The sequence below is a fragment of the Dendrobates tinctorius genome, unplaced genomic scaffold (genome assembly GCF_039654945.1).
Source record: "Dendrobates tinctorius isolate UK_male_01 unplaced genomic scaffold, ASM3965494v1 ptg000237l, whole genome shotgun sequence".
Taxonomy (NCBI): domain Eukaryota; kingdom Metazoa; phylum Chordata; class Amphibia; order Anura; family Dendrobatidae; genus Dendrobates; species Dendrobates tinctorius.
In genome coordinates this window covers 4720222-4741202 of record NW_027361904.1, presented here as the reverse complement: position 1 = coordinate 4741202, position 20981 = coordinate 4720222, and the positions used below count along the sequence as shown (strand labels likewise).

Sequence of the window (20981 nt, the reverse complement as noted above, 5' to 3'; positions counted from 1 at the left end):
CAGCCTGATACCGGGAGACAGAGCAAAACCGACAGATCGTCCCCATCACCTACAGCCTGGTACTGGGAGACGGAGCAGAACCGACAGACTGTCCCCACCAACTATAGCCTGATACTGGGAGACGGCAGAACTGACACACCGTCCACAGCACCTACAGCCTGGTACCGGGAGAAAGAGCAGAACCGACAGACCGTCCCCAGTACTTACAGCCTGATACCGGGAGACAGAGCAAAACCGACAGATCGTCCCCATCACCTACAGCCTAGCATCGGGAGACAGAGCAGAACCGACAGACCGTCCCCATCACCTACAGCCTGGCACCGGGAGACAGAGCAGAACCGACAGACCGTCCCCATCACCTACAGCCTGGTACCGGGAGACAGAGCAGAACCGGCAGACTGTCCCCATCACCCACAGCCTGGTACCGGGAGACAGAGCAGAACCGACAGACTGTCCCCATCAACTACAGCCTGGTACCGGGAGACAGAACAGAACCGACAGACCGTCTCCATCACCCACAGCCTGGTACTGGGAGACAGAGCAGAACCGACAGACCGTCCACATCACCTACAGCCTGGTACCAGGAGACTGCAGAACCGACAGACCGTCCACAGCACCTACAGCCTGGTACCGGAAGAAAGAGCAGAACCGACAACACCATCCCCATCACCTACAGCCTGGTACCGGGAGACGGAGCAGAACCGACAGTTCGTTCCCATCACCGACAGCCTGGTACCAGGACAATGCTCCGCAGCTCCTGCACTTGGTCCATTTCTCGGTTCCGGCAGATACATGGAGATGAGTCCGGACCGGGACTCTCGTTATGTTACCTCAGTACAGATGATGGCGCTGCAGCAGAACCATCTCTGCCATCTACATCCTGCTCCACCTTCCTGGAAGCTTCCCTTACGGGATGATGGGAGTGCTGCTCCCCTCCTGGGATTTCTTCACTCAGATTCATTGATTCTTTTCCTGTAAATTGACCACAAATCACAAACAGAAAGTGAAGATTATAATGTGCGAGCGTGTGCTGATGAGCCACGTATCTTATCCTGCCTGTGTGATACTGACCGCTGAGCCATGTATCTAATCCTATCCTGTGTGATACTGCCTGCTGAGCCACGTATCTAATCCTGCCTGTGTGATACTGACTGCTGAGCCATGTATCTAATCCTATCCTGTGTGATACTGCCTGCTGAGCCACGTATCTTATCCTGCCTGTGTGATACTGACTGCTGAGCCATGTATCTAATCCTATCCTGTGTGATACTGCCTGCTGAGCCACGTATCTAATCCTGCCTGTGTGATACTGACTGCTGAGCCGTGTATCTAATCCTGCCTGTGTGATACTGACTGCTGAGCCGTGTATCTCATTTTGCCTGTGTGATACTGACTGCTGAGCCACGTATCTAATCCTGCCTGTGTGATACTGACTGCTGAGCCGCGTATCTAATCCTGCCTGTGTGATAGTGACTGCTGAGCCGCGTACCTAATCCTGCCTGTGTGATACTGACTGCTGAGCCACGTATCTAATCCTGCCTGTGTGATACTGACTGCTGAGCCGTGTATCTAATCCTGCCTGTGTGATACTGCTGAGCCACGTATCTAATCCTGCCTGTGTGATACTGATTGCTGAGCTGTGTATCTAATTCTCTCCTGTTTGATACTGACTGCTGAGCCACGTATCTAATCCTGCCTGTGTGATACTGACTGCTGAGCTGTGTATCTAATTCTCTCCTGTTTGTTACTGACTGCTGAGCCGTGTATCTAATCCTGCCTGTGTGACACTGTATGCTGAGCCGCGTATCTAATCCTGCCTGTGTGATACTGACTGCTGAGCCATGTATCTAATTCTCTCCTGTTTGATACTGACTGCTGAGCTGTGTATTTAATCCTATCCTGTGTGATACTGACTGCTGAGCTGTGTATCTAATCCTATCCTGTGTGGTAATGTCTGCTGAGCCGTGTATTTAATCCTATCCTGTGTGGTAATGTCTGCTGAGCCGTGTATCTAATCCTATCCTGTGTGGTAATGTCTGCTGAGCCGCGTATCTAATCCTATCCTGTGTGGTACTGCTGGCTGTAACTCATCCTGTGATGTATGTCACTGCCTGCTTATCTCTTCCTGTGATGTGTGGTACCACCTACTGTATCTCCTCCTGTGATGTGTGGTACCGCCTGCTGTATCTCCTCCTGTGATGTGTGGTGCCGCCTGCTATATCTCCTCCTGTGATGTGTGGTACCACCTGCTGTATCTCCTCCTGTAATGTGTGGTACCACCTGCTGTATCTCCTCCTGTAATGTGTGGTACCGCCTGCTGTATCTCCTCCTGAGATGTGTGGTACCGTCTGCTGTATCTCTTCCTGTGATGTGTGGCACCGCCTTCTGTATCTCCTCCTGTGATGTGTGGCACCGCCTTCTGTATCTCTTCCTGTGATGTGTGGTACCGCCTGCTGTATCTCCTCCTGTGATGTGTGGCACCGCCTTCTGTATCTCCTCCTGTGATGTGTGGTACCGCCTGCTGTATCTCTTCCTGTGATGTGTGGCACCGCCTTCTGTATCTCCTCCTGTGATGTGTGGCACCGCCTTCTGTATCTCTTCCTGTGATGTGTGGTACCGCCTGCTGTATCTCCTCCTGTGATGTGTGGCACCGCCTTCTGTATCTCCTCCTGTGATGTGTGGTACCGCCTGCTGTATCTCTCCCTGCGATGTGTGGTACCGTCTGCTATATCTCTTCCTGTGATGTGTGGCACCGACTGCTGTATCTCCTGTGATGTGTGGTACCGTCTGCTGTATCTCCTGTGATGTGTGGCACCGCCTGCTGTATCTCCTGTGATGTGTGGCACCGCCTGCTGTATCTCCTCCTGTGATGTGTGGTACCGCCTTCTGTATGTCCTCCTGTGATGTGTGGTACCGCCTGCTGTATTTCCTCCTGTGATGTGTGGTACCTCCTGCTGTTTCTCTTCCTGTGATGTGTAGCACCGCCTGCTGTATACCTCCAGTGATGTGTGGTACCACTTGCTGTATCGCCTCCTGTGATGTGTGATACCGCCTGCCGTATCTCATCCTGTGCTATAAGGTACCGCCTACTGTATGTCATCCTGTGATGTGTGGTACTGGCTGCTGTATTGCCTCCTGTGATGTATGGTATCGCTTGCTGTATCTCATCCTGTGATGTGTGGTACTGCCTGCTGTATCGCCTCCTGTGATGTGTGGTATAGCCTGCTGTATCTCATCCTTTGATGTGTGGTACAGCCTACTGTATCTCATCCTGTGATGTGTGGTACTGGCTGCTGTATCGCCTCCTGTGATGTGTGGTACCGCCTGCTGTATCTCATCCTGTGATGTGTGGTACAGCCTGCTGTATCTCATCCTGTGATGTGTGGTACCACCTGCTGTATCTCATCCTGTGATGTGTGGTACTGGCTGCTGTATCGCCTCCTGTGATGTGTGGTACCGCCTGCTGTATCTGATCCTGTGATGTGTGGTACAGCCTGCTGTATCTCATCCTGTGATGTGTGGTACAGCCTGCTGTATCTCATCCTGTGATGTGTGGTACCACCTGCTGTATCTCATCCTGTGATGTGTGGTACTGGCTGCTGTATCGCCTCCTGTGATGTGTGGTACCGCCTGCTGTATCTCATCCTGTGATGTGTGGTACAGCCTGCTGTATCTCATCCTGTGATGTGTGGTACCACCTGCTGTATCTCATCCTGTGATGTGTGGTACTGGCTGCTGTATCGCCTCCTGTGATGTGTGGTACCGCCTGCTGTATCTCATCCTGTGATGTGTGGTACAGCCTGCTGTATCTCATCCTGTGATGTGTGGTACCGCCTGCTGTATCTCATCCTGTGATGTGTGGTACTGGCTGCTGTATCACCTCCTGTGATATGTGGTACCGCCTGCCGAATCTCATCCTGTGATGTGTGGTACTTGCTGCTGTATCGCCTCCTGTGATGTGTCGTACCGCCTGCTGTATCTCATCCTGTGATGTGTGGTACTGGCTGCTGTATCGCCTCCTGTGTGGTACCGCCTGCTGTATCGCCTCCTGTGATGTGTGGTACCGCCTGCCGAATCTCATCCTGTGATATTTGGTACCGCCTGCTGTATCTCATCCTGTGATGTGTGGTACCGCCTGCCGAATCTCGTCCTGTGATGTGTGGTACTGGCTGCTGTATCTCATCCTGTGATGTGTGGTACCGCCTGCTGTATCTCATCCTGTGATGTGTGGTACTGGCTGCTGTATCACCTCCTGTGATATGTGGTACCGCCTGCTGTATCACCTCCTGTGATATGTGGTACCGCCTGCCGAATCTCATCCTGTGATGTGTGGTACTTGCTGCTGTATCGCCTCCTGTGATGTGTCGTACCGCCTGCTGTATCTCATCCTGTGATGTGTGGTACTGGCTGCTGTATCGCCTCCTGTGTGGTACCGCCTGCTGTATCGCCTCCTGTGATGTGTGGTACCGCCTGCCGAATCTCATCCTGTGATATTTGGTACCGCCTGCTGTATCTCATCCTGTGATGTGTGGTACCGCCTGCCGAATCTCGTCCTGTGATGTGTGGTACTGGCTGCTGTATCTCATCCTGTGATGTGTGGTACTGGCTGCTGTATCGCCTCTTGTGATGTGTGGTACCGCCTGCTGTATCTCATCCTGTGATGTGTAGTACTGGCTGCTGTATTGCCTCCTGTGATGTATGCTACTGCCTGCTGTATCTCATCCTGTGATGTGTGGTACTGGCTGCTGTATCTCATCCTGTGATGTGTGGTACTGGCTGCTGTATCTCATCCTGCTCTGGTGGTCTCATCAGTAGCGCACACAGTGATGATCTGGGGGTCGCACATCTATAAATCTCACATTTCTACCTGCTGCATTAGTAATAGGATCCGTGGTCCGAGTCCCCCCAGAAGCCGCGCAGCCCCCTTATAGAGACTGACAAGGGGCAGAGGTCAGCAGTCCACGCTCTGACCCCCAACCCACCATCATCAATCTCCGCTGACACTGGTCCCAGCTCTCTTCTGGCTCCTGGGAGAGGGGGGCACACTCCCCCTATACTGGGCATCATGTCATATATGGGGCGAGAGCCGCTGTGCCCACATTCCCTACCAGGGGCCACCGTCAGCGCCAGGAAATACCCACACACTCTATCACACTCCAACCTTTCCACCATGGCCATGACCAAAGAGCTGTCTAAGGACACCAGGGACACAATTCTAGACCTGCTCAGTGTTGGGATGGGCTACAGGACGATATTATTAGATTCTTTACTAATATGGTTAAAATAATCCAAAACTCCAAACTCCGCGTGAACAAGGAACCGAAGGAAGGGAGAGTAATCACAGCCAAGGACAAGCGCTGAGCCCCCGTGTGCCCCTAATGCTGCTGCCTCCTACCAGGGGAGGATGGCACCCTAAGATACGAGTGACGGTCTCCATGATTTTTTTTGGGTGTGGTGGGGTCCATTATTTCAAGAGGGGGTCTATATGATTTTTGGAGGGTGTTCTCTATGATTTCGGGGGGCGGTCTCTATGATTTCAGGGGGTGGTCTCTATGATTTTGAGGGCAGTCTATGATTTTGGGGGAGTGGCCTCTTTGATTTTGGGGGCGGTCTATGATTTCGGGGGCAGTCTCTATGATTTTGGGAGGCAGTCAATGATTTCAGGGCGTGGTCTCTGATTTCATGGGCAGTCAATGATTTCGAGGGCGGTCTCTGATTTCGGGGTGGGCAGTCGCTATGATTTTGGGGGGCAGTCAATGATTTCAGGGGGGCGGTCTCTGTGATTTTGGGGGTGGTTTTCATAATTTGGAGGGTGTCGATGATTTTGAGGGCAGGCTCCGTGATTTTGGGGGTGATCTCCTTTTGTAAGACCCCTCTTCATAGATGAAGTCAGTCTCCGTCCATGAACTGAACCTCAGGAGAGAAGCGTCCGGCTGATGGCCTCAGTGCTCCCCGCTGTCCGGACCTCTGCTTGCTGTCAGTGAATGGGAGCGTTTCTCTTTACTATGTGGACGGGGCAGCAGTGCCAGTCGTCCCTGTCCCGATAGTTTGTTACAATGTATCAGCGCGGAGTCCGGGATCGGTGCCCCCCTCACACTGCGGCTGTCGCCCTATAATGGATGGCAGCGCTAGTTCCGGCTGTTGCTCGTCCAAACAATTACCGTCCTCTCCATTCGTCAGCAGGACAGGAATATTCGGCACCGTGAGCAATGGCCTCCTGCAGCAAAAGTGGTTTCTTCAGCGCTCGCCTAATTGTTATAAATGACGACTGCGGAGCAGAAAGCATCACTGCAGAGCGGAGAGCGGAGCCTGGACCGGGCACTGACGCCGGGCATATGGCAGTCAGCAGGGCGTGCACCCACGCTGTCCCAAGAGCTTACACTCCATCACCTTTAGTCCCAGTGGCCCTGAAAAATGTATTGGCGGGAAAAGTTTTAAATATATCTCCTCCTCCTACCATCATGTCACAATAATCCTACTGCAGAGGTGCATGACAAGATCCTGTCTGCAGCCACCACTAGGGGGAGCTCTGTAGACAAAATCTTATCATGTATCTCTGTGTACCGGGAGCTCCCCCTAGTGGTGGCTGCAGACAGGATGTTATCATGTATCTCTGTATACCGGGAGCTCCCCCTAGTGGTGGCTGCAGACAGGATCTTATCATGTAAATCTGTATACAGGGAGCTCCCCCTAGTGGTGGCTGCAGACAGGATCTTATCATGTATCTCTGTATACAGGGAGCTCCCCCTAGTTGTGGCTGCAGACAGGATCTTATCATGTAAATCTGTATACAGGGAGCTCCCCCTAGTGGTGACTGCAGACAGGATCTTATCATGTATCTCTGTATACAGGGAGCTCCCCCTAGTGGTGGCTGCAGACAGGATCTTATCATGTATCTCTGTGTACAGGGAGCTCCCCCCTATTGGTGGCTGCAGACAGGCTCTTATCATGTATCTCTGTGTACAGGGAGCTCCCCCTAGTAGTGGCTGCAGACAGGATCTTAACATGTATCTCTGTGTACAGGGAGCTCCCCCTAGTGGTGGCTGCAGACAGGATCTTATCATGTATCTCTGTGTACAGGGAGCTCCCCCTAGTAGTGGCTGCAGACAGGATCTTAACATGTATCTCTGTGTACAGGGAGCTCCCCCCTAGTGGTGGCTGCAGACAGGATCTTATCATGTATCTCTGTGTACAGGGAGCTCCCCCTAGTAGTGGCTGCAGACAGGATCTTAACATGTATCTCTGTGTACAGGGAGCTCCCCCTAGTGGTGGCTGCAGACTGGATCTTATCATGTATCTCTGTGTACAGGGAGCTCCCCCTAGTAGTGGCTGCAGACAGGATCTTATCATGTATCTCTGTGTACAGGGAGCTCCCCCTAGTGGTGACTGCAGACAGGATCTTATCATGTATCTCTGTGTACAGGGAGCTCCCCCTAGTAGTGGCTGCAGACAGGATCTTAACATGTATCTCTGTGTACAGGGAGCTCCCCCTAGTGGTGGCTGCAGACAGGATCTTATCATGTAAATCTGTATACAGGGAGCTCCCCCTAGTGGTGGCTGCAGTCAGGATCTTATCATGTATCTCTGTATACAGGGAGCTCCCCCTAGTTGTGGCTGCAGACAGGATCTTATCATGTAAATCTGTACACAGGGAGCTCCCCCTAGTGGTGACTGCAGACAGAATCTTATCATGTATCTCTGTATACAGGGAGCTCCCCCTAGTTGTGGCTGCAGACAGGATCTTATCATGTAAATCTGTATACAGGGAGCTCCCCCTAGTGGTGACTGCAGACAGGATCTTATCATGTAACTCTGTGTACAGGGAGCTCCCCCTAGTGGTGGCTGCAGACAGGATCTTATGTATCTCTGTATACAGGGAGCTCCCCCCTAGTGGTGGCTGCAGACAGGATCTTATCATGTATCTCTGTGTACAGGGAGCTCCCCCTAGTGGTGTCTGCAGACAGGATCTTATCATGTATCTCTGTATACAGGGAGCTCCCCCTAGTGGTGGCTGCAGACAGGAACTTATCATGTATCGCTGTATACAGGGAGCTCCCCATAGTGGTGGCTGCAGACAGGATCTTATCATGTATCTCTGTATACAGGGAGCTCCCCCTAGTGGTGGCTGCAGACAGGATCTTATGTATCTCTGTATACAGGGAGCTCCCCCTAGTGGTGGCTGCAGACAGGATGTTATCATGTATCTCTGTATACAGGGAGCTCCCCCCTAGTGGTGGCTGCAGACAGGATCTTATCATGTATCTCTGTATACAGGGAGCTCCCCCTAGTGGTGGCTGCAGACAGGATGTTATCATGTATCTCTGTATACAGGGAGCTCCCCCTAGTGGTGGCTGCAGACAGGATGTTATCATGTATCTCTGTATACAGTGAGCTCCCCCTAGTGGTGGCTGCAGACAGGATGTTATCATGTATCTCTGTATACAGGGAGCTTCCCCTAGTGGTGGCTGCAGTCAGGGTCTTATCATGTATCTCTGTATACAGGGAGCTCCCCCTAGTGGTGGCTGCAGACAGGATCTTATGTATCTCTGTATACAGGGTGCTCCCCCTAGTGGTGACTGCAGACAGGATCTTATCATGTATCTCTGTATACAGGGAGCTCCCCCTAGTGGTGACTGCAGATAGACAGGCAGAGGTAGCTTTGACATTGAGACCGCACAGAGGCCCCTCACCTAGGTAACCGGCCACCCTGAGGACTGCCGAGGAAGCCGGTAGACGTGTGCACTATAGCAGTAACAATCCCTTTCTGAGTTGCTTCATTTTATTTTTGATTCGATATTAACTTTGCAATTTTAACCATTTAAGAACTTGATACATCCTCTTTAAATGAGGGTATAAAGAAAACTTCTGTTCTTGCCTGTGAATGGAAACATCCTTCTCACTGCTGTGGGTTTGTTACAATTGTATAACCATCCCTGGCTGGATGTGGCTCCTGTTCTGATAGTTTGTTAGTGTATTGGTGCAGGGAGCAGGTATCAGACGGGGGTCCAGGATGTAACTGTATCCCTGTGTTGTGGGGGCTGAGAGAGGTCCCGTCTTTATAGTCAGGAGGGCGATGGCGGCTGATTAATGAGGGGATTTATCAGTTTGCAGCACATTGTGAGCAGACAATGGCCGCCCGCTATAATAGGAGCTTCGTGGAGATTTGTGGCCGGGGTGCAGCACCTCATCGCTCTCCGCCATGAGACAGCAGCCATTGTCTGCACCCCGAATATACTCAGGACCATCCGTCTTCAGTGCCCCCCCCCGGTCACCCAGGACGAGGCGGCACAATGGCCGGGCCGGGGGACAGCCTGTGTCATCGTGTTAGCTACAAACAGGGTGCATTGTAACGTGGGCCCCCGAGACCCCAAATCACTCCGTCATCCCTGACTGACAGACCGTAGACTGGGACTGGTCATTGCCGGACCCTCATAGAAGACGTTTAGAGGGGCTGACAACCTCTGTGGGGGACCCAATAGTGTCCCCCGTCTCGTCCCTGGATGGATGCTGTCAGGACTGTCTGACAACCAGCATGCACATTAAGTGGCGGTATGTAGGTTGTCACCCAGCAGTTTTTGACACTTTTTTTTGCACTTTTTTGTAGTTAGAGCCGCGGCATCAGGAGAGAGAAACGACCGCAGCGAAACTTCACGTGGCGGAAGTGTGGGGGCATCCATCATGTGCGGGCGCGGGACGGGGATGATGCCTCATCAATACTCCGATACCGCCATTCTCCTCCCAATCTTTGTGGTATCACAGGCTGCGCCTCGCTCTCCTCTTCTCACCGAGTCGCCATCTATAAATCACATCCACAATGGAAATCAATATATGGACGAGCGGGGGAGGGGGAGTACAAGGCGATCGTTACCGGATAACAGGCGAAAATTACTGCGAGGAGGAGGATGAGGAGGACGAGGGTGAGGATGAACAGGACGCGGATCTGCCCGGCTGTCTCTTGAGTTACATAGTTATGTCCTCTGTCATTATTGATGCCGCAGTTTGCAGATTTGCTGTTGGGGGCGCCGGTAACGTCGGGGCCTTCGTATGGGGGTCACCTAACCTCCCCGGATCAGATATTCTCCTATAGAGGCGCCTCGTTAATATCGACGACCTCGTCAGCCGCAGTCTATGTGGGGGACAGGAAATGGAGCCGCCAAAGGCTTCTGGGAAGTGTCCACGGCTTGTGGGGGACCGATGTCACTCCGACAGATCCTCTGCGATTGTCTGCCGCTCTCGGCCAAAACCGCAGCGTATCGGCATCACTGTCCTGAGCCGGACGGTATCACACATCTCAGGATTAGATACACGGCTCAGCAGACAGATTTCACACAGGATGAGATTAGATACACAGCTCAGCAAACAGTATCACCCATGATAGGGATTAGATATCGTTCCTTCAAAAAGTCTTCATACCCCGTGACTTTTTTCACATTTTTCCATTTTACATCCACAAACTTAAATGTATTTTATTGGAATTTTCTGCACTTTTAACACAAAGTAACAAGTTTTAGTGATTGTAAAGGAAATGATACGAGGTTTTCTAAATATCATAAAAATATAAATCTGATAATTGTTCTGTGCATTAGTATTCAGCCACTAAAGCCTTAGTGACTAATTGCCCCCAGAGGTCACATAATTAGTACTTTGTCTCCCCCTGGGTGCGATTTCTCCTCAGTATCACTGCAGCTGTTCTGTGGAGGCCTCAGAGGTTTGTGAGAGGACATTAGAGATCACCGTGGAGCTCACCAGACAGGTCAGGGATAAAGCTGCGGAGAAGAGGAAAGAGAGAAGAATAAATGTATCATTTTATTTTACAATCACAAATACTTGTTACTTTGTGTTGTGGTCACATAAAATCCCAGTAGAATACATTTATAGGTGGGTGTAATGTGGAAAAGGTCACGGGGTATGAAGACTTTTTCATGGCAATGTATACGGCTCAGCAGACAGTATCACTATGATAGGATTAGATAAAGGGGCTAAGAGATTATCACACAAGATGGGATTACATACATGATGGAATTAGATACATGGTGGGATTAGATACATAATATGATTAGATACATGGTGGGATTAGATATCTGGTGGGATTAGATACATGGTGGGATTAGATACATAATATGATTAGATACATGGTGGGATTAGATATATGGTGGGATTAGTAACAATATGATTAGATACATGGTGGGATTAGATACATGGTGGGATTAGATACATAATATGATTAGATACATGGTGGGATTAGATATATGGTGGGATTAGTAACAATATGATTAGATACATGGTGGGATTAGATACATGGTGGGATTAGATACATAATATGATTAGATTCATGATAGGATTACGATGGCCACTTTGTCTTACCTGATCTTGAGGGGGCAGCGGAGTATTCTGCGGGTCTGAGCCATGGACGGTGCCGTCCTCAGTGCCCATCGTGTCTCGTGGACCTTTTCCATGGTTGTCTCCGGTTTGTCTTTTCCCCACCCGGCAGCAGAGGTCAGATCAGCGGTTACAGGAGCGATTGTGCCCCGTTATTGTCCTCTGGGATCTGCCCGGAGGGGCTCACCCTCTAGATCTGCCCAGATCAGACACTTCGTTACAGACCTATGGAGATGAGAATCGGCACGGACTACCGACATGAGAGCGGAGAGGAGCGTCCATCACTGCGGGCCCCGCTCGTCTCCTAATTATCAGGGGCCGACTGAATGACGGACAGTTAACCCTTTATTTTATCACAGGGGTTTTACGAAAGCCGTAATGGGGGTCCGCGCCTGGTTAGTGATTCCTGGGTGACAACCAGTCGCCTCCTGCGGTGACCAGACAGACTACGAAAATCCAATCACTAAAGCCGAAAACGGAGAGGTTGGTGGTGAGGGTCTCGCTGCCGGACCACCACACTTGTTACAGGATGGGCCGACGTCCCTCATATATTGGGGGCTTCCCTTCTGCTGTAGTAATCTGATTTTATAATCCCGATGGAGATCCCCTTTAAGGATGTAAAGCTGCCGGTATTGTATTATCGCCCTCTGCGCCTCATTAATCTCTTCCCCTTTGTTTCGCCGGCAGGGACTCCCGTGAATCGCATCCCCATAATGGCGAAACAGGTGCTGGACCTGTACACGCTGTACCGACTGGTGACGGAGAAGGGCGGACTGGTGGAAGTCATCAACAAGAAGATCTGGAGGGAGATCACCAAGGGCCTGAGCCTCCCCACGTCCATCACCAGTGCGGCCTTCACGCTGAGAACTCAGTGAGTCACCCCAAGAGCTGACAATTCACCACTCACCATATGATTGTAGTCAGGTCCGCAATGCCTCCAGAGCTGCGCTCCCAGAGCCTCACACATTACAGCTGCACTGATACACTATAACGATCAGGAGAGACCACCGCAGCGTCTCCACTGATGCTTTATTTCCAGTCCCTGACAGCAAGCAGAGATTCTGAAAATGGCGAAGAATTAGAAAACATAAAAAGAATTTAGTGTTTTCATTGCCCCGTGATGGAGGTGGTTTATTGGGGTCTTCTCTGGTTGATAATGGTGGGTGTAGTCCTGGGTGTCCCGCACAGATTCTAAGACTCTTCCCTACTTCTGCTTAGATACATGAAGTACCTGTATCCCTACGAATGTGAGAAGCGGGGTCTCAGCTCCCCCGGAGAACTGCAGGCCGCCATCGACAGTAACAGGAGAGAAGGACGGCGACAAAGCTTCGGCTCGGGGCTCTTCACCTACTCACCCGTGGGGACCCCAAATGTCCTGACGTCCCCAAAGATGAACATGACTGCCCTAGCAGTCCCATCCCACAACGGACCACCAATCAGCCAGATGCCAATCATAAAGAAAGGTGTGTGCCAGTCGTCTGTGCCAGCCGCCATCCCAGCATTGTCTTACATCTCATGTATCCTCCTGGCAGTTGTCGTGTTGCCCGTGTGTCCTCCTGGCAGTTGTTCTGTTGCCCGTGTGTCCTCCTGGCAGTTGTCCTGTTGCCCGTGTGTCCTCCTGGCAGTTGCCCTTGTGTCCTCCTGGCAATCGTCCTGTTGCCCGTGTGTCCTCCTGGCAGTTGTCCTGTTGCCCGTGTGTCCTCCTGGCAGACGTCCTGTTGCCCGTGTGTCCTCCTGGCAGACGTCCTGTTGCCCGTGTGTCCTCCTGGCAGTTGTCCTGTTGCCTGTGTTTCCTCCTGGCAGTTGTCCTGTTGCCCGTGTATCCCCCTGGCAGTCGTATTGTTGCCTGTGTGTCACCCTGGCAGTCGTATTGTTGCCCGTGTGTCCTCCTGGCAGTCGTCGTGTTGCCTGTGTGTCCCCTTGACAGTCGTCCTGTTGCCTGTGTTTCCCCCTGGCAGTCGTATTGTTGCCCGTGTGTCCTCCTGGCAGTTGTCCTGTTGCCCGTGTGTCCCCCTGGCAGTCGTATTGTTGCCCGTGTGTCCTCCTGGCAGTTGTCCTGTTGCCTGTGTTTCCTCCTGGCAGTTGTCCTGTTGCCCGTGTGTCCCCCTGGCAGTCGTATTGTTGCCCGTGTGTCCCCCTGGCAGTCGTCGTGTTGCCCGTGTGTCCCCTTGCAGTCATCGTGTTGCCTGTGTGTCCTCCTGGCAGTCGTCGTGTTGCTCGTTTGTCCTCATGGCAGTCGTCCTGTTGCCCGTTTGTCCCACTGGCAGTTGTCCTGTTGCCTGTGTGTCCTCCTGGCAGTCGTCCTGTTGCCCGTGTGTCCTCCTGGCAGTCATCTTGTTGCCCATGTGTCCCCCTTGCAGTCATCCTGTTGCCCATGTGTCCCTCTGGCACTCAGTTGTCCTCTGCTCTGATGGTTCTTGTAGTCCCTAAGTCATTTGCTTGGCCTGATCTTACTGATCGATGTCCCCCTGATTGCAGAGGACGGCCTGCACCCAGCTGCCCCCCCGCACCGGATCAGCATCCCTGTAGCTCTGCCTGGCCACCACGCAGCGGCACAGGCTGTACACGTCATGCAGGCGGCAGCTCTGGAACAACTGCGGGAGAAGCTGGAATCTGGGGAACCACCTGAGAAGAAGATGGCGATGATGGCAGAGGAACAGCAGAGGATAATGCAGCACGCGCTACAGCACAACTTGCTGGCGATGGCAGCACAGATGCCCATGAAGATCAAGATCAACAACCGAGGTAAAGACGTCCCCAGCACCATCACACATAATCAACCGCACATAATCCATCACACATAATCCACCACATATAATCCACTACACACAATCCACCGCACATAATCCACCGCACATAATCCACCGCACATAACCCAACGCACATAGTCCACCGCATATAATCCACCACACATAATCCACCACATATAATCCATCACACATAATCCACCGCACATAATCAATTACACATAATCCATCACACAAAGTCCACCACACATAATCCACCGCACGTAATCCATCGCATAATCCACCGCACGTAATCCACTGCACATCTCCTTACACATCGTATATACTATGAGACACACCATGCTTCCTCCCACACTGGCGGCTCATGTTCTCCCCAGCACCAGTGGCTCATGTGCCTCCCTCCGACACCGTCGTCTCATGTGCCTCCAACACTGGTGTCTTGTGTGCCCCCCAACACCTGCTGCTCATGTTCTCCCACATAATGACACAGCCATACACCAGGTCTCACTGTAGGCACCAGTCGGTTTTCTTTGTCCTCCTTGCCGGGGTGACGCCATTACTCTTGCTCTCGTCGCTCCAGAGTACAGAGCCCCAGTGTCTCCACTGTTGTCAGCCTGGGCTTCTGTTTAGGTGGGGACTTTCATGGTCGCTGGACGTGTCTGAGATGCTGCACTTCCATCTTTCTTACATTTACTATCATTTTTGCTCCAGTATCTGACTGATCTGTAAAGATTCGCTGATCTTCACCTTTCTTGGTGTGGTGACATTTCTCTTCCATGTGGTGCCATTGCTGACAATGTGAAATGGGCAGCGGTTTTCTGTGTTAGGTATCGCCCTCTTCTAGTCGCCCGTCTGCTGGACACTGGTGTAATGAAGAATTCGACTGGTCTGAGGGTGAATTCTTGTTGTAGGAATTTTCTACTCTAAACTCTAGCTTTGCTCCATTATACTTTCATTGTGGTGTACTCATTTTTGCAACATGGTCTTAAATGTATTTGTTAGGAAAATTACTTTTATGGGGTGATCAAAAAGTAAACCTTATTTGCAATCAATGGCCGACATTTGTGGGAGTATTTAGCAGTACGGTGTCCCATAGATAATGTGGACTCTGGAAGGAAACTAGAGGGTTTCTAACTAATCTGTTGGGGTGTACTCCTTTATGCTGAGCACTGTATGTCAACTATCCCACAATCACACACTCCCACATACGTCTACTATCCCAGGCTTAGGACATACATACACCAAATAATCACACATATCACAGGAGCACACCCCGACACCATAATCACACATATCACAGGAGCACACCCCCCGGCACCATAATCACACATATCACAGGAGCACACCCCCCGACACCATAATCACACATATCACAGGAGCACACCCCCCAACACCATAATCACACATATCACAGGAGCACACCCCCCAACACCATAATCACACATATCACAGGAGCACACCCCCCGGCACCATAATCACACATATCACAGGAGCACACCCCCGGCACCATAATCACACATATCACAGGCGCACCCCCCGGCACCATAATCACACATATCACAGGAGCAGACCCCCCAACACCATAATCACACATATCACAGGAGCACACCCCCCAACACCATAATCACACATATCACAGGAGCACACCCCCCAACACCATAATCACACATATCACAGGAGCGCACCCCCCGGCACCATAATCACACATATCACAGGAGCGCACCCCCGGCACCATAATCACACACATCACAGGAGCACACCCCCGGCACCATAATCACACACATCACAGGAGCACACCCCCCAACACCATAATCACACACATCACAGGAGCACACCCCCCGGCACCATAATCACACATATCACAGGAGCACACCTCCCGGCACCATAATCACACATATCACAGGCGCACCCCCCGGCACCATAATCACACATATCACAGGAGCACACCCCCCAACACCATAATCACACATATCACAGGAGCACACCCCCAACACCATAATCACACATATCACAGGAGCACACCCCCCAACACCATAATCACACATATCACAGGAGCACACCCCCCAACACCATAATCACACATATCACAGGAGCGCACCCCCCGGCACCATAATCACACATATCACAGGAGCACACCCCCGGCACCATAATCACACACATCACAGGAGCACACCCCCGGCACCATAATCACACACATCACAGGAGCACACCCCCCAACACCATAATCACACACATCACAGGAGCACACCCCCCGGCACCATAATCACACATATCACAGGAGCACACCCCCGGCACCATAATCACACATATCACAGGAGAACACCCCCGGCACCATAATCACACATATCACAGGAGCGCACCCCCCGGCACCATAATCACACATATCACAGGAGCGCACCCCCCGGCACCATAATCACACATATCACAGGAGTGCACCCCCCAACACCATAATCACACATATCATAGGAGTGCACCCCCCAACACCATAATCACACATATCACAGGAGTGCACCCCCCAACACCATAATCACACATATCACAGGAGCCCACCCCCCGGCACCATAATCACACATATCACAGGAGCACACCCCCCAACACCATAATCACACATATCACAGGAGCACAGCCCCCAACACCATAATCCCACATATCACAAGAGCACACCCCCCGGCACCATAATCACACATATCACAGGAGAACACCCCGGCACCATAATCACACATATCACAGGAGAACACCCCGGCACCATAATCACACATATCACAGGAGCGCACCCCGGCACCATAATCACACATATCACAGGAGCGCACCCCCCGGCACCATAATCACACATATCACAGGAGCTCACCCCCGGCACCATAATCACACACATCACAGGAGCACACCCCCCGGCACCATAATCACACATATCACAGGAGCACACCCCCCGGCACCATAATCACACATATCACAGGAGCGCACCCCCCGGCACCATAATCACACATATCACAGGAGCACACCCCCCAACACCATAATCACACATATCACAGGAGCACACCCCCCGGCACCATAATCACACATATCACAGGAGCACACCCCCCGGCACCATAATCACACATATCACAGGAGCACACCCCCCAACACCATAATCACACATATCACAGGAGCACACCCCCCAACACCATAATCACACATATCACAGGAGCACACCCCCCAACACCATAATCACACATATCACAGGAGCACACCCCCGGCACCATAATCACACATATCACAGGAGCACACCCCCCAACACCATAATCACACATATCACAGGAGCACACCCCCCGGCACCATAATCACACATATCACAGGAGCACACCCCGGCACCATAATCACACATATCACAGGAGCACACCTCCCAACACCATAATCACACATATCACAGGAGCACACCCCCCGGCACCATAATCACACATATCACAGGCGCACACCCTCCGGCACCATAATCACACATATCAGAGGAGCACACCCCCCAACACCATAATCACACATATCACAGGAGCACACCCCCCGGCACCTTAATCACACATATCACAGGAGCACACCCCCCAACACCGTAATCACACATATCACAGGAGCACACCCCCCGGCACCATAATCACACATATCAGAGGAGCACACCCCCCAACACCATAATCACACATATCACAGGAGCACACCCCCCGGCACCATAATCACACATATCACAGGAGCACACACCCCGGCACCATAATCACACATATCACAGGAGCACACACCCCGGCACCATAATCACACATATCACAGGAGCACACCCCCCTGACACCATAATCACACATATCACAGGAGCACACACCCCTGACACCATAATCACACATATCACAGGTGCTGACAGGGCCGTGGAGTCGGTAAACCAAACCTCCGATTACAACTCCGACTCCTCAATGTCCATGACTCTGACTCCCTCATACACGGCTCATGGTTAAGTTTAAGTGATACATTTCCTGTAGTAAAATGGTGACATCAGGCTTTTAATCATTATTATGATACAATAATGAAGCCATTTAGATAGAACATAAAATATTTATTAGAATACAAATTTAGAACAAAAAATGTTTTGCATATTTACAATTTATTATACACTATTGCAGTAAGAGGAAAAACAGTTTTCAACAAAACCGTACTGAATAACAATTGTGCAGTCTATGAATTTGTTCTGAGAAATAGAATTGCCTCCATCAGATCCTCCTTCATAGAGGACCTCACATCTGACCTCATGATTTTAAGGCCAGAGAACAACCTCTCTACACTAACTTGGGTTGGGGGCAAAGCAGTAACCACATGGGCAACATCTCTTACAATGTCAGGGAGTAGAGGAATTGCCTCGTGCACAGTCACTTTTGATGAACGATTGAACTCTTCTACTTCTTTGAGAGCAAGTGAAAAATCTTGCTGACATATGGTCAATCTGTTTTCTATGGGAGTGGAATCTTTTTCCCTGCGGCAACGCTTTGCCTGCTCTATGTTGTCCAAATACTTTACGAAATCAAACTCCTCATCTGATGAGGATGAAGGAATGGCAGCAGCATCGCTGGCAGGACCCGAGCCTTCTTGCTCTTGGCCGTCCTGTAGCCCACTCATCCTAACTGTTACCTCAATCAGAGCTTCTTTTCCTTTAGTAAGCTGTTGATCATACAGCAATATACGATGACTCGGGTCCACATAAACAGCTGCCAGAAGAATTTAATTTTCTAATAGTGTCTCTCTGCGTTTCATTGAAGCAGAAATGCCATCTGCAATTAAGCCTCCTCTTTGGGACAGGCAAAATAGCAAGTTCTTCCACTCCCTTATGAAAATGCCAGGAGTTAAATCCTCAGCTTGTAACTTTTTTGTCACTGTAAATGGGTGTTGAAGCAATTCCTTCAATTCAGCCACCTGTGTCCACTGATCTTCATGTAGTGTTACCTGAGGGTTCGCCATATGTACAAGGAAGGGTTTCAGCTCAGTCATTAAATAGATGCTGCCCCACCGAGTGGCTTGATCCACAATTGCCCCTTTTCAAGCACGTCTCTTCAAGAAGAGGTCTGGATACGCATGATGAGAGCATTATACTGCCTCTGTACAAATCCCTGGTTAGACCGCACATGGAGGACTGTGTACAGTTTTGGGCACCGGTGCTGAGGAAGGATATAATGGAACTAGAGCGGGTAGAAAGGAGGGCAACAAAATTAATATAGGGGATGGGGGAACTACAATACCCAGAGAGATTAGCAAAATTAGGATTATTTAGTCTAGAAAAAAGACGACTGAGGGGCGATCTAATAACCATGTATAAGTATATAAGGGGACAATACAAATATCTCTCCGAGGATCTGTTTATACACAGGAAGGTGACGGTCACAAGGGGGCATTCCCTGAGTCTGGAGGAGAGAAGGTTTTCCCACCAACATAGAAGAGGATTCTTTACAGTTAGGGCAGTGAAAATCTGGAATTCCTTGCCTGAGGAGGTAGTGATGGCGAACTCAGTCGAGGGGTTCAAGAGAGGCCTGGATGTCTTCCTGGAGCGTAACGATATTGTTTCTTTCAGTTATTGTTAGGTTCTTTAGAAGGACGTAGATCTGGGGATTTATTCTGACAGAATATAAGCTGAACAAATGTCTTTTTTCGGCCTTGCTAACTATGTTACTATGTAAGAAGGAATCGATTTTCGGGGTTCTGGCTGCAATGGCCAATTTCCTCACTTTGCTATTCAGAGTTCCAGCATGTCCCTCTTGCAGACTGTCTCTTATTGCCAGCTACAGCATGTGCACAACACAGCGCATGTGATGAATAGGAAAGAGGTGTGAAGCAGCTTCAACAAGATCATCTAATTGTAAAGAATTATTTTCTTCTGTAGTAATATCTGTTTGTTCCTCCGTTATGGGAACAGGACTGTGGCCTTCCATCTCCAACATACTGAATGTGAAATGTTCTTCCAGCTGCTGTTCACCTTCATTATTCTCATTCATCAGTGTAATTGTACTCATCATGTTTGAAGCATTATCAGTTACAATAGCAAGAACCTGTTCTTTTCTAAGTTCATAATCTTGCTGATCTTTTTCCACTAAGGTCTGGAGAAACTGGCTGCTGTGATGAGCTTTAGGATCTTTTACTGCCAGCGTCTTAGTAACAATTTTTTTGTTGTCACAAACATATCAAATGTGATAGCAAAATAGTTCACTCTGTGGCATGTGCAGGCATCCATTTTAAGAAACACAAAGCGTCTCTTGAGAGTCGTTTTAAGATCTTCCTTTTGGTTAAGAGCTTCTTCAATCACTAATTTTCTAATACTTTCTCTTTCCAGAGAAACACCAAGTTTACGGCCATTTCTCCATTAAGAGCTGTAAAAGCTGGTCGTGCAAATAATGGTACACTGTCCTTCACAAGAAGCTCGATGAGCTGTCTTTTAAACACATCTGCTGTCCTTGTTACAGTAACTTTGTCACTTACTAAATATCTTGTAACTGACGTTTGAGATGCTCTTTCCTCCTCCTTTGCCTGGCGGGAAGTCCTGGTCTCTGATTTCTTGGTGCTGCTGTGATCTTTTTCATTCACAGCTTTGTCAACTTCTGGGTGGCAGCGTTGTAAATGTCTTTTTAGATTGGAAGCTCTTGAGGGAGAATTTTTATCACTGCCTGAGTATGCACTGATTTTGGCATCATATCATTTGTTTTCATCGGGGACGCTTATACACTGACACACAAAATTTTCATTTTTTCTTGAGTCACTGTGAAATGCTCAAATACAGCTGACTTCATAAGATTCTTCTTAGACATTTTTATAATTAATTTTGTCCTGTAAAAAAATAAGGTATATTGAAATTCTTGCAATAATAGG

At 50.1% G+C, this 20981-nt stretch overlaps 1 protein-coding gene across 1 annotated transcript in view; it reads left to right on the top strand.

Moving 5' to 3' along the window:
• ARID3C (AT-rich interaction domain 3C) overlaps positions 1-20981 on the top strand; it is a 137814-nt gene that overhangs the window by 110468 nt on the left and 6365 nt on the right. The window contains exons 3-5 of the mRNA XM_073556739.1: positions 12067-12250; positions 12598-12842; positions 13858-14124. Of these exons, the coding sequence (XP_073412840.1) occupies positions 12067-12250; positions 12598-12842; positions 13858-14124 (696 nt within the window). The remainder of the gene's footprint in view (positions 1-12066; positions 12251-12597; positions 12843-13857; positions 14125-20981) is intronic.